This window comes from Ovis aries, chromosome 8 (assembly GCF_016772045.2).
Source record: "Ovis aries strain OAR_USU_Benz2616 breed Rambouillet chromosome 8, ARS-UI_Ramb_v3.0, whole genome shotgun sequence".
Lineage (NCBI taxonomy): Eukaryota > Metazoa > Chordata > Mammalia > Artiodactyla > Bovidae > Ovis > Ovis aries.
In genome coordinates, this window is record NC_056061.1 from 435939 (window position 1) to 450679 (window position 14741).

At 41.2% G+C, this 14741-nt stretch overlaps 1 protein-coding gene across 1 annotated transcript in view; it reads left to right on the forward strand.

The window, feature by feature from the left end:
• Positions 1–14741, forward strand: part of CD109 (CD109 molecule) — a 139800-nt gene that overhangs the window by 47495 nt on the left and 77564 nt on the right. Inside the window, exons 6-7 of the mRNA XM_012182386.4 lie at positions 10610–10649; positions 13618–13702. Of these exons, the coding sequence (XP_012037776.3) occupies positions 10610–10649; positions 13618–13702 (125 nt within the window). The remainder of the gene's footprint in view (positions 1–10609; positions 10650–13617; positions 13703–14741) is intronic.

Consider the following 14741-nt stretch of genomic DNA (forward strand, 5'->3'; position numbering starts at 1 on the left):
TAGGAACTGTGTCTTATCAAGTTTAGATGTTTACTGACTTGTGTTTTTCCCCACCTAATATATACAACAGGAAATTTCTCTATTTTTAGCTTTATTCAGATCCCTACTAATATTCCTAATGATGATGATCTTGCTAAGTTGCTTCAGTCATGTCCGACTTTTTGCAACCCCATGGACTGTAGCCCGCCAGGCTCCTCTGTCCATGGAATTCTCCAGGCAAGAGTACTGGAGTGGGTTGCCATGCCCTTCTCCAGGGGATCATCCTGACCCAGAGATCAAACCCATGTCTCTTATGTCTCCTGCATTGGCAGGCACGTTCTTTACCACTGGAGCCACCTGGGAAGACCTTAGCCTTAATTACCTACAGAACAGTAGTCATGTAATATCTTTTCTTGCCCCCTCTTTGATTTTTATCATATAATTAGCAAAGAACTTAAAAAGCTAGTAAATCACAAAAGCATCAAGAGATGTATATTGTCTTTCTTAGAGAAATGACAGATACGCACATTGCCTGAAATGGGGGGAAATCCCTCCACTTTCCTGGTTATTCTTTGGTAATAAGAGGTCCTGTCATTTTTGGTTTCATGTATGCACACAAAATTCTGCATTCAGTAATTAATATATCCAGCCCTCTTTTCTCACCTCGGGTCTTGTCTGCTCTGGCCTCCTGTCTCTCATTCATGAGGATACATTGCACTCCTGCAGGATTAAATCAGGTGGAGGGAAGAGAGGTGAGGGATAAAAAACTCATATGTGTAAGGGTGAGACATATGAATTTGCTAACGTTCATTCTGTGTGCGTGTGCTTCTTAGTCACTTTAGTCCTGTCTGACTCTTTGTGACCCCATGGACTGTAGCCCACTAGGCTCTTCTGTCCATGGGATTCTCCAGGCAAGAATACTGGAGTGGGTTGCCATGCCCTCCTCCAGGGGATCTTCCCGACCCAAGGATCGAACCTGAGTCTCTTAGACCTCCTGCATTGGCAGGTGGGTTCTTCATCACTAGCATCACCTGGGCAGCCCAATATTTATTCTATAAAAAGTTTAATATGGTTTTAAAGTACTAGTGTGGTCAGCTGGTATCAGAGCTTTCTGGGCTTGGCAGGCATTTAAAACGAACACCTTTTCTTCCTAGCGCTCTTTTGTGGGTTCTTTGGAGCATTACCCCCCTACCATTGCTGGGAGGTCTCTCATCCAAACTGTCTTCCGTGCTTTTGACTATCTCCTCCAGCTGGCTCTGTCCTAACAGCTACATCTTCAGCTCCTGGCTGTCTGCGGTACACCTCTGGCTGCATCTCCTGGGGTTGCCTTTAGGCCTCTGGAGGCTGGTTTTGATCAGGATAGAAGCAGCCTCATGCTGCTCTCCTTTTTTTGCACATTCAGTTCAGTTCGGTTGCTCAGTTGTGTCCGACTCTTTGTGACCCCATGGACTGCCTCATGCCAGGCCTCCCTGTCTATCAACAACTCCCGGAGCTTGCTCAAACTCATGTCTATTGAGTCAGTGATGCCATCCAACCATCTCATCCTCTGTCGTCCCCTTCTCCTCCCACCTTCAATCTTTCCCAGCATCAGGGTCTTTTCAAACGAGTCAGTTCAGTTGAGGGGAAAAGCTCCTGTTTTCTTTGCTCCCTGAAACTCAGCATAGCACCCTCTTCCAGCTCAGCCTTCTGTGCAGCGGGTCAGTGCAGTATTTTTCTTTCTAGGATTTTTGGGCATGTCAAGTGCCTGACCGCTGCGGCTTGAGGTCGCTCCCAGGGGCAGGCATCCAGCTCTCTGGATTGTCCAAATGAAGCCCTTTTCCTTAGGCTTGAAGTGAGGGGCGAGCAATTCCCACCTGATCCCTGGGGGTAGGGTGTGTGAGACTCCTAGCACATCAGAAACTTTCTCTTAAAATTCCTTTTGAGTTGATTTTCTTTTGGTGAAGAGCTGCAAAACCAGTTTTTGGAGCCCTTCTTTGCAAGTCCTGCCTGCTAGTCTTACACATTCCTGGGCTTGGGAATGTGGCTATATTTGGCCTCTGCCATCTTGGGGGGCAGAGCCAAAACTGAGTCTGAAATAGTTCCATTTTAGCAACCTGTTTTATGTGGATGTAAAAGCTTTTAGTGCCTTTTTAATCTTTAAATAAAAATTAAATCCAGACACTGGAGATCAATGCTAAAGCAGATTTTTGCAAGGTTAACATGTTCATAAATGAACATAAGTGTGCAACAAAAAGGAGTCCATCCAACCCTTTAATTCTGTTTCTGGCATTTCTTTTTATTCCAGCAGTGAGTTGAAAGAAGCTGACCCGCAGTTTTTAAAAATATACATCTTTAAGCAGTCAGGTAGTGTGCCATATTTTTTGAGGTTTGTTAAAAAATAAAAACCCTCTTATAGCAGTTGGATGGCTTCATGGTTAGAGAAGGGAAATCAGTAACTGGAATAGCAGGTCTTAGTAATTCATGTGTCTCCAATTTGCTCTGTAGTCATAGCAGATTTTTTAGGAAGGTAGTAAAAATAGTCTGTTTTCTGTCTTTCCCCTTTCATTTGATTGATTTCCATAATATACACCATCACCGTGAACTATTGATGTAGGGATAAAGGGATAAAGAATTCCAGAGATTACTTGAGAGTACCTCCGGGTTCTTCTTTTCCATTCTGTTTTAGAAATTGTTTAGAAATCAAACTGAGATGGGCTCACATGTAATACAGATGAACATGTGTGCTGAAGAGCGGGTTTCCTAAGGGAGTGCTTTCTCCCTGGAAACAGTGACCGTATTAAGGAAAGCAGAGCTCCGAAGACCTCAATGAGTTCTATTTTTTTCTTATTTTTCCTGGAAAGGTGTCTGCTTAGAAGATATGCTGCCCAAGTATTTAAGCCTTCAGATCAGCTTGTCTCTCTGGTTGCTGGTAGAGTGAATGAGCACAAGCTGTTTCACGAACTAGAATAAATATTAAAAACTTATTTTGAAGCAGATTGTTGCTTTGAAGGGATTCTCAGGTGGTGCTCATGGTAAAGAACCCACCTGCCAATGCTGGAGACATGAGAGATGCGAGTTCGATCCCTGGGTTGGGAACATCCCCTGGAAGAGGGCACGGCAGTCTAGTCCAGTATTGTTGCCTGAAGAATCCCATGGACAGAAAAGCCTGGTGGGCTACAGTCCACGGGGTCACAAAGAGTTGGACACAACTGCTTTGAAAGTGAAGGAGAGTTAAGTAAATGGAATTTTACCTCCTACAAAAGGTCTAGGATTGTTTTTTGCTTCATGTTTTTAGTTTGATTTAGTCAAATTTAGTTGAGTTCAGCTAGAAATAACAGAACAAAATGGAAATAAACTTTAGTTTTTAGACCAGAGGTCAGCAGCCCAACACCTGTTTCTGTAAATAAAGTTTTGTTGGCACACAGCCAGTCTCTTTTGTTTGTGTTGCCTCTGGCTGTTTTGCATTGCACCAGTAGGGTTGAGAAGTTGTAAGAGGGACCATATGGCTTGCAAAGGCTAAAATATTTACTGCTTTGCCTTTTATAGAAAAAGTTTGCAAAAACATTTTCTGGACTAATGAAAGTGTTCCTGTTGGCATCTTTGTTATCTATAGCATAAATGGCTACTGATTCTCAGAATTATTATTCATTTAAAGTATATCAGCATCTTCTATATTCTTGATTGTATATTTTATAAAAATGTTTTATAAAAAAATACTAAACTTGTGAAAATTGGTATGGCCCGATTGCTAATGACCACATGTTGAGAATGCCAAAACTTATTTCTGCTTTTTAAACCCCTGGAACAGTAAAATAATTTCCTTCTAGATTTGCATGTCACATCTTATAAACATCCTGGGAAAACCTCATCTGGTACAAAGCACACTATCACCACTCAGTTACTAGATGATTTATTGATTTGTTGGAACAATTTAAATGACAATGGAAAGAAGCCTTTTTCTCCCACATTTTCTTCAGTTTTCTGTAATGACTGTTTTCTTCCACTCCCAGACATTCATATTTCTTCCAAATGCAGTGCAGAGAGTTAAGTTACTTCATGGGTCACTTGGCTGATGGCTGTGCCTCCTCAATGTAGTCTGAAGGTTCTGAATTTCTTGCAGGAGATGCTGTGAGATAACTGAGTCTAATCTGATGAGCCCCCCATAAGAACCAGCTTGGGGACAAAAATCAATGTGTTCATTTATTAATATGTACATTCATTCAACAGACCTTGAAAGGATGCTGATTAAGTGCAGTACCCACAAAGGCTTCATAGTCTGTTCCAGGTTATTAACACAAAGCAGATGGTTATAGTATATTGAGTAAAGTGACTGAGTTATACACAGGATATTTGAGAAAGAAGGGCATCTAATCCAACATGGGGAGAGGCGATCAAGAAAAGCTCCCTGGTGGAGACTAACTCCAGATATAGGAGCCCAGGACATTAAAAAAATTATTTATTTTATTTTTGGCTACACTGAGTCTTCATTGCTGAACACGGGCTTTCTCTAGTTTTGGGCAGCAGGGGCTACTCTGTACTTGGGGTGAGTGGGCTTCTTATTTCAGTGGCTTCCCTTGTTGGGAAGCATGGGCCCTAGGGCACATGGGCCTCACTTTTTGTAGCATATGGGCTTAGTTGCCCCGAGGCATATGGAATCTTCCTGGATCAGGGATTGAACCAGTGTCCCCTGCATTATCAGACCAAGTTACCTGCCTCCTGAGAAATCTGTATGCAGATCAAGAAGCAACAGTTAGAACTGGACATGGAACAATGGACTGGTTCAACATTGGCAAAGGAGTATGTCAAGGCTGTATATTGTCACCCTGCTTATTTAACTTATATGCAGGATACATCATGCGAAATGCCAGGTTGGATGAAGCATATGCTGGAATCAAGATTGCAAGGAGAAACATCAATAACCTCAGATATGCAGATGATACCACCTTATGGCAGAAAGCGAAGAAGAACTAAAGAGTCTCTTGATGAAGGTGAAAGAGCAGAGCGAAAAACCTGGCTTAAAGCTCAACAAGCTCAACATTCAAAAAACTAAAATCATGGCATCCGGTCCCATCACTTCATGGCAAATAAATAGGGAAACAATGGAAACAGTGAGAGACTTTACTTTTGGGGGCTCCAAAATCACTGCAGATGGTGACTGCAGCCTTGAAATTAAAAGATGCTTGCTTCTTGGGAGAAAAGCTATGACCAACCTAGACAGTATATTAAAAACGGAGATATTACTTTGCTGACAAAGATCTGTCTAGTCAAAGCTGTGGTTTTTCCAGTAGTCATGTGTGGATGTGAGATTTAGACTATAAAGAAAGCTGAGCGCCAAAGAATTGATGCTTTTGAACTGTGGTGTTGGAGGAGACTCTTGAGAGTTCCTTGGACTGCAAGATCAAACCAGTCAATGGTTAAGGAAATCAGTCCTTCATTGGAAGGACTGATGTTGAAGCTGAAACTCCAATACTTTGGCCACCTGATGTGAAGAACTGACTCATTGGAAAAGATTGAAGGCGGGAGGAGAAGGGGATGAGAAAGGATGAGATGGTTGGATGGCATCAATGACTTGATGGACATGAATCTGAACAAGGCTTGGGAGTTGGTGAAGGACAGGGAAGCCTGGTGTGCTACAGTCTATGGGATCGCAAAGAGTGGGACATGACTGAGTGAGTGAACTGAACTGAGCCCCTGCATTGGCAGGTGGATTCTCAACCACTGAACCACCAAGGAAACCCAGAAGTCCAGAACGTTCTCTAGAACATTCAGGTGGAAGTGTCCAGAAGATGCATTTGAGTCTAAATCTCCAGCTTGAGATAAAGGTTTAGAAATGTTTACTGTAGAGATGGCAGTTAACACCATGGGAGTTGATGAACTAACTTATGGGAAGAGCACGGGGCTCAGGATAGGAGGGACCAACGTTTCAAGATCAGAAAAGACCATGAAGGAAACAAAGAACGATTCAGAAACATACTCAAGAGTACCAGGAGAACAGAAGATGTAACAACGTCTATAGACAGAATGAAGGGGAGGAGACAGTAAACAGAGAGATGGAAAATCCAGGTATTGTCAGGGATGATTGGTAATGTAGGAGGCAGGAAGGGAGACTTCATTTCAGATGTAATCGAATGTAACCACTTGGGTTAGATAATTGCCTAAGTGTTGGTTTCAAGGCTGTTTAAAGGAGGCCCAAATAAATTAGTTAATTTTCTACATTTGTCAAAGCTAGCACTTTCATTCAATATAAAGCATGTTATTTTGAGAACTTTTTTGTATCAGACACTCTTTTACGTTGACGTGTCAAGGGATAAACTGTGAAGGGCACAACCATGATCCGGCAAGGAGCTGGCCATGAGGGATCTTGCAGCGAGGGAAAGCGTGGACCTGAACATTCAGGATGCGGGGCGAGAGGCGATGAAGCAGGGCTGACGCACAAGGAGCCGGAGAGATTACTTTTACTTTAGTTTAATTTTTTTTGTTTCATTTTCAAACTTTGAACTCTTTATTTATTTATTGTATTGGGGTGAAACCATTTACCTCAGGTTGGGACCTGAACCCACGTGGCTGGGACTTGAACCCAGCCAAAACCCTCGGTGACTGGTTTCAGGACCTAATGAAGCTCAGGTTCTTGATGTCTCATCACAGAAAGAATTCAGTGAGAGACAAAGTGATAGGTAAGAAGTGGTTTTATTTAGATTCAGAGAGAAGCGCACTCCACGGACAGAGTGTGGGCCGTCACAGATGGTGAGTGCTGGCTGTGAAATGTGGGGAGGCTAGTTTTTATAGGATGAGTGATTTCATATACTAATGAGTGGGAGGATTATTCCAACTAGTTTTGGGAAGGGGTGGAAATTTCCAGGGACTGGGTCGCCGCCACTCCTTGGTCTTTTGACAGCACCTTGGAACTGTCATAGTGCCTCTGGTAGTGTCATTTAGCTTGCTGATTGAGGGTCAAGGTCTAATCAAAGTCGACTTGTCTGCCATCTTGGACTCATTTGATTTTAACGGGTTTATGTCGTGTCCTTGGGCTGTGTCATTCTTTCAAAAGTTGTGCCGGGCCCTTTTCCTCCTGTTACAGGGGTGTAGGCGGTTCACAATGTGCTGGTAGTTTCACGTGCACAGTGAAGGGATTCAGCCACACACACGTAGGTATCTGTGTGTGTGTTGAGTCACTTCAGTCATTTCCAGCTGTGTGCTACCCCATGGACTTGCGGCTTCCCAGGCTCCTCTGTCCATGGGATTCTCCAGGCAAGAATACTGGAGTGGGTTGACACATCCTCCTCCAGGGGATCTTCCTGACCCAGGGATTGAGCCCACGTCTTTTATCCGTAACCTGCATTGGTAGGCGGGTTCTTTACCACTAGCGCCACCTGGGAAGCCCATGTGTTCATTCTCCCCTAGACTCTCCTACCATCCAGGCTGGCACATAACATTGAGTAGAGTTCCATGTGCTATACAATAGGTCTTTGTTGGTTATCCATTTTGAATATAGCAGTGTGTACATGACCTTCCCAAACTAACTATCCTTTCTCCCAGCAACCATGAGTTTGTTTTCTAAGTCTGTGAGTCTCCTTCTGTTTTGTAAGTAAGTTAGTTTATATCATTTCTTTTTAGATTCCACATATAAGGGATGTCATACAGTATTAAAGAGATCACTTTTAGACTGGGGATCCAGGGAAGCACGTACTATTTGGTCTAGGTCCTGGCGGGAGATTAGAAGTAGAAGTGTGTGTAAGTCAAGCATAGGGAGCTGAGAGCAGAAGCACAGAGCATGAAAGTCTGGGGTACTGTCTGACTTGCAGAACTTCTCTGGACTGTGTCTGCTCCCTCCTGAGACGGACCTTCTGATGCTGAGGGCTGTAGTCTACCTTTACAGAGCTTCATGCCGTGTTTTACGTGTGATACTCATTTGCGTTTGCTATATGAACTTAACTCGATCAGCAGACATCTATCATTGTTAAATTGCTTGTTCACAGCCTTACCAGTCGTAAAGCAATAAGCAATTTAAAGACTAGAATTCTCACATTATCAGTGAAACAGGTATTACAGGCAGATTACCTTCTTGATTTGATTTTTGAGGCTAGCAAATCAGAACTTATAAGTGAATCAAAAACATGTGATTTATACCATTCCTATATGTGACATGAAAACACTTTAAGATAGAAGGGACAAATGTGAGATTCTTAAAGACTGATCTACACAGTTCTTTGGGATCTACTTTAAATGACAACATTGAAGCCAAGCTTTAGACAATTATTTTGTTGATGTGTAACTAGTTACATTTGTCTTATACTTTGAAATGAACTGTATCCTTTCAGGATTAAAAAATAATCGCTGGTGTGTACTTTATTTATTAAAATTTTATTTTTTATTGAGGTATAGTTGATTTATACTATATTAGTTTAGGAGGTGTAGAGTTACTGTAGATTAAACAAATAATGATTTTTTAAAAATGTTATTTATTTGTTTTGATAAATTTAGGGAATCAGAATTGTAATACACATTTCTTTAATGGAATTTCTTAGCTATTTTGAAGTGGTTCTGTTTACTGTGTTAACTATAGACCTGCCTCTTGAGAAATCTGTGTGCAGGTCAGGAAGCAACAGATAGAACTGGACATGGAACAACAGACTGGTTCCAAATAGGAAAAGGAGTATGTCAAGGCTGTATATTGTCACCCTGCTTATTTAACTTATATGCAGAGTACATCATGAGAAACGCTGGGCTGGAAGAAACACAAGCTGGAATCAAGATTGCCGGGAGAAATATCAATAATCTCATATATGCAGATGACACCACCCTTATGGCAGAAAGTGAAGAGGAACTAAAAAGCCTCTTGATGAAAGTGAAAGAGGAGAGTGAAAAAGTTGGCTTAAAGCTCAACATTCAAAAAATGAAGATCATGGCATCCGGTCCCATCAGTTCATGGGAAATAGATGGGGAAACAGTGGAAACAGTGTCAGACTTTATTTTTCTGGGCTCCAAAATCACTGCAGATGGTGACTGCAGCCATGAAATTAAAAGACACTTACTCCTTGGAAGAAAAGTTATGACCAACCTAGATAGCATATTGAAAAGCAGAGACATTACTTTGCCAACTAAGGTCCATCTAGTCAAGGCTATGGTTTTCCTGTGGTCATGTATGGATGTGAGAGTTGGACTGTGAAGAAGGCTGAGTGCCGAAGAATTGATGTTTTTGAACTGTGGTGTTGGAGAAGACTCTTGGGAGTCCCTTGGACTGCAAGGAGATCCAACCAGTCCATTCTGAAGGAGATCAGCCCTGGGATTTCTTTTGGAAGGAATGATGCTGAAGCTGAAACTCCAGTACTTTGGTCACCTCATGGGAAGAGTTGGCTCATTGGAAAAGACTCTGATGCTGGGAGGGATTGAGGGCAGGAGGAGAAGCGGACGACAGAGGATGAGATGGCTTGATGGCATCACTGACTCGATGGATGTGAGTGTGGGTGAACTCCTGGAGTTGGTGATGGATAGGGAGGCCTGGCGTGTTGCGATTCATGGGGTCGCAAAGAGTCGGACACGACTGAGCGACTGAACTGAGCTGATGATTAGGAATGGACAGATAGAGACATGAGGAGTTGGGAAAAAAGGATATTTCTAGGCCACACGTTTTCTTTTTTGTTATTATTGTTTACTTTGGGGAAAGCTCTCTCTGTTTAAAAAAAAAGTTTTTTTTTAAACTTTCACTTTGTGTTGGGGTATAGCTGATTAACAATGTTGTGATAGTTTCAGGTGGACAGGAAAGGGTATCCATTCTCCCCCCAATTCCACTCCCATCCAGGCTGCCGCATAGGATTGAGCAGAGTTCTAAGTGCTGTACAGTAGGTCCTTGTTATCCATTTTAAATGTAGTGGTGTGTGCATGGCTGCCCTAAACTCCCTAACTATGCCTTCTGCCCATCCCCCGAACCCTGCAACGAGAAGTTCCTCATCTAAGTCTGTGAGTCTGTTTCTGTTTTGTAAATAAGTTCTTTTGTATCATGTCTTTATAGATTCCACAAACAAGGGGATGTTACATGATATTTCTCCTTCTATGACAGGTCACATGTTTTCTTATTGATCTTGGAAAAAGAAATGATATCTGTTAAAATAGGGTAGAATATATTGACTTAAGGATTATAGTAGACAATACTTCAAGCAATTAGGAAGATAAAGGGTGTTGGTCCATGATGATTTTGTATCCTCGACTGTTTTACATATTTGAATATGTATAATTTTATTTTCTTCGTTGGTTAGCTTTGATAGGGATATACAAACCAAATTTGAAGTAGTTATTTGTTAGTTTGCCATGCTTCATAAATTCACAAATTATCTGATTTAATTTTGTTCTAATTTCACAAATGAGGGAAGTCAGGTTAAGCAGTTTGTTTCAATGACCTGCAGTGAATTAAAGAGGCAGGTCACCTTTTCATATTAGCGAATTGTTAAGAAAAACTCATGAAATTCACAGACTTCATGTTGCAGCTGATCAAAAATAAAATTTTGTAAAGTTGAAATAAATTGTTTTGTTCCTCAAATAATTATAAATGTTATTTAAAGTTTTTTCTAAATATTTTTGTGAGGTGAGTAAACAGATGAAGTAATTAAATAGAAACTCATTTATTTTCTTGTCTTTTTTTTCTTTCTCCCAATAGGACCAGACATATTATCAATCATTTCAGGTTTCAGAATATGGTAAGAATTCTTTAACTTATTTTGAAGGAATACACATTTGTTCCTTTCCACAGGGAAAAGAGAAATTTCTAAGAGGTGTATTATTTAAAGTAAAAACCCCAATGGAGGTAAAACCCTGGTATTTCTATAGGTCTGAACATTTTTTCTCTGTAAAAGATCATTACAAAGAGTGAAGTGGGAATGAGGTTGCCTGTAGTCCCATGATTTTACTCTCTTTCTTATGCACAGTTATTCTGTTTTTATATTTTGCTCTGATCATAACACATTAAAGCATAACCTCAGTGATTTCCTAATTTTCCCATTTTTCACTTGGTCAACACTAGTAAAGACTGGGTTTAACTTGGGTAAATCCTCTTCCTGCAGGTGCCACTTTTGTAATATCGTAGTTGGAAGTCACTGTAAACCATGTGGGACCCACTGGTTTTTTGTTGGTGCGTGGAGAGGAAGGAAGGCTGAGAGTGAATGCGTAGGATCCCAGTATTAGTTATACTTTGAACAACTATTCTGAGGTTGTACACAAGCTCTTCTGTCTGGTTTGTGTTGTTTTTTGAGAGAGTGTCTCATTTGGGCATTGGTAGCTCCGGAAAGTCACCTACGTGCACGTTTGTGGCTGCAGTCCATTGTCACAGCTCAGTTTCATGACCAGCTGGAACAGGGAGCACAAAGCTTTTTCCTATAGATGGCCAGATAGGAAAACTTGATGTTCTGTGGCTCTCATGGCTCCGTCTTAACTACTCAACTTTGCCATCGCAGCACACAGCAGCTGTAGACAATATGTAAGTGAAAGTGGCTGTGATCCAGTACAATTATATTTATGGACTTGGAAATTTTGATTTCACATGATTTCACACGTTATGAAATACATGGTTTGTATTTCTTATGATTTTTTATGATTTCTTATGATTTTTTTCCCCAACCAATTAGAAACACACAAACCATTCTTACCTCTTGCTGGTCTTTGCTTACTGACCTCTGATCTGGAACTGTTTTGTCCAGTTCAGGGTTCACTCAGCACATTAAATACTTGAAATGTGGCTGATCCATATGGAGATGTGCTCTCAGCATGCAAAATACCCAATTTTGAAGATGGTATAAATAAAGAAAAATAGCTCATTAATAATTAAATTATTTATATTGATTACATGTTGCAATGATATTTTGGATAGATGAAGTTATATAAAATGTTGCAAAAATTAATTTCACCTGATTTTTTTTTCCCCTTTTTAAATGTGGCTGCTGAACATATGAAATGACACCACGTGGCTCACATTTTGTTTCTTTTGGACAGCCCTGATCTCGAGGAATAAGTCAGAGGTGGCTGTGACTCTCATAGGCTGTTCATAGGTCACGTAGGAGTGGTGCTGGGTGGTTGTATGTTGTTGAAGGAAGTATGTTGTGGAGGCAGAATTGATCGCCAACCTGTGATATCTGAGGAGGGGCATTCTGATTTCCTTGTTCTGAGGAAATTCCACCCCTGAGTGGCCCCGACTTTTGTGCTGGTGCAGAGTCCTGGACTGGTCTTGGTCTTGGAGTGTCCGGGCCCTCCAGGGTCTTTCACCTGGAGCTGGAGGCTCTCCTGCTCTGCTGATTCCTCAGTTGTCTTGTTTCGTCTCTTTTACTAATTGTTATGAGATGAATCTATTTCATTGGTCAGTGAAGTTAAAGAAGAGAATTATTTCTATAGATTTGTTTAGGTTGGTAGGAAATATTTTCTTTTAACTCCAGTGAAGTGCTTTGTATTAAATAATATTCAGTTCAGTTCAGTTCAGTCGCTCAGTCGTGTCCGACTCTGCGACCCCATGAATCGCAGCATGCCAGGCCTCCCCAATATTACTATTTATGAAATATTTCACAGCTTAATTATATTTGTTGTTGTTGTTGTTCAGTCACTAAGTCATGTCCAACTCTGTGACCCCGTGAACTGCGGCACACCAGGCTTCCCTATCCTTTACAATCTCCTAGAGTTTGCTCAAACTCATGTTCATTGAGTTGGTGATGCCATCCAACCAGATTGCATTAAATAATATTACTGTTTATAAAATATTTCATAGCTCAATTATATAAAGCCAGCCAAAAGTTTCTTATTTGGGGATTACCTTCAGGAACCAATACCTGTTGCACAAGAAAAGCATCATCACTTGTAGTCATGTCTTAGTGATTAACTAGAAATCCTAGTATATGACTTTCTCTTCATGGCATTCCATTGGGTTAGACTGTCACCACATTTGCCTTTGATGGTCTCAAATGGTGCAGATTCTCTGTGAATGCATGTACGTCAGCATGCAGAAGGAGAGTCTTAGGGCCTCAGGATGTGCTTTTAGAAACCAAATTGGAACAAAGTCCTCAGAAGTAGCTATTTATCACATAATATGGAAGTATTTGAAGAAGTAGGAAGTGCACACTAATGGGTGAGAGTTGAATGAAAAAGCCGGGCCTGCTAGCACTCAGATGGCTTTGCCTCTAGGGTTCTGGATGCAGTTTATTTATTTTTAGTCTAACTTTTTCTATTAAACTTTTTATTTTGTATTCGAGTACAGTTGATGAACAATCTTGTGATAGTTTCAGGTGAACAGGGAAGGGACTCAGCCATGCATGCACATGGATCCGTTCTCCCCCAAAGTCCTTCCTACCCAGGCTTCCACATAACATTGAGAAGAGTTTGCTGTGCTGTGCAGTGTGTCCCTGTTAGTTATCTGGATACAGCTTAGATTCTGCCGGTGGGAGGCTTCACAGACATGAGTGTCCGCAGCAGCCCTGCCCTTTCGGTGTCTCGTCACCAGCCTTACGGGGTTTCACATTTTGAGTGGAGTGAAGTACTTTCATCTGTGTGTTAATGTGTATTTGGAGGCCAACGAATTTAAGTTTAAATAATACCAACTCCTTTAGGACAGTTCTATTCTCTAGTTTGTTAAACTGTAAAATGAGAGGAAAACAGACTGTTTAAAATATTCTTGCTTTTCTTTTCCAGTATTACCAAAGTTTGAAGTTGCTTTGCAGACACCATTATATTGTTCTTTAAATTCTAAGAGTTTAAATGGTACCGTCACAGCAAAGTAAGTATCATATTGCTTTTTCTGACTGTAAGCTGTTGTGAAACTGCATGACAGAGAGCTCATTATATACCCCAGAACATGAGCGCAACATGTTGCTTGTTAAAATACCTCAATGGACAGGAAGCAAGTGTCTATAATAAATTATTAGGCATGGAACATGTCTGCATAGGTCTTTGCAGCCATTTCTCTGCTTCTAAGCTGATCCAATCATAAAATATTCCCCATAGGCTAGTGTCTTTCCAAGACTAGTCAAGAGCTTTACCTTATAGATTCTGCAGGATTGTAAAAAAAAAAAAAGCTTTATCTTTATTTATTCCTCATTCAGCCTACATGGGTTAAGGCAGCTTACTCTTTTAAATGCTAATTATTTTCTCTGTCCATAATGGATGTTGAGACTTTGGGGAGGGGTTTGGTTCCCTTGGGGCTTCCCTGGTGTCTCAGATGGTAAAGAATTTGCCTGCAATGTGGAAGACCTGGGTTTGATCCCTGGGTCAGGAAGATCCCCTGGAGAAGGGAATGGTTACTGACTCCAGTTTCTTGCCTAGAGAATTCCATGGACAGAGGAACCTAGCGGGCTACAGTCCATGCAGTCTCAAAGAGTCAGCCGTGACTGAGCGACTAACACTTCTGTTGTTTTCACTTGGTTCCCTTATTGCAATTGGCAGATGAATCAGTAGTTCGCATTCATCATCCATTTCAGCATGTGTACACAGAGACTTCCAACCCCCCACTGGGTAACTTCTGTGGCTTTCATGATTTCATAGTTTTGATCCACTGGCTTGAAGAGCACAGCATTTTGTTTTGCTGAGGCAAAAAACATACTCGGTTTTCCAAACCAGTGACTCTTGAAAGTATAGGGTGAACTTGCCCTCAAGCAAATCCAACACTGATTACTTGTAGCATTTAAAAATTTTAATTTTTAAAATTTAAAAAAAATTTAGTTAAAAATTTTTTTGTCCCTCCCCATTTCCCAGGGTTTCAAGGACTTGGCTGGGGTGACACCTGTGACATGGGTCCCTCCTTGGCTACCTGTCAGTGG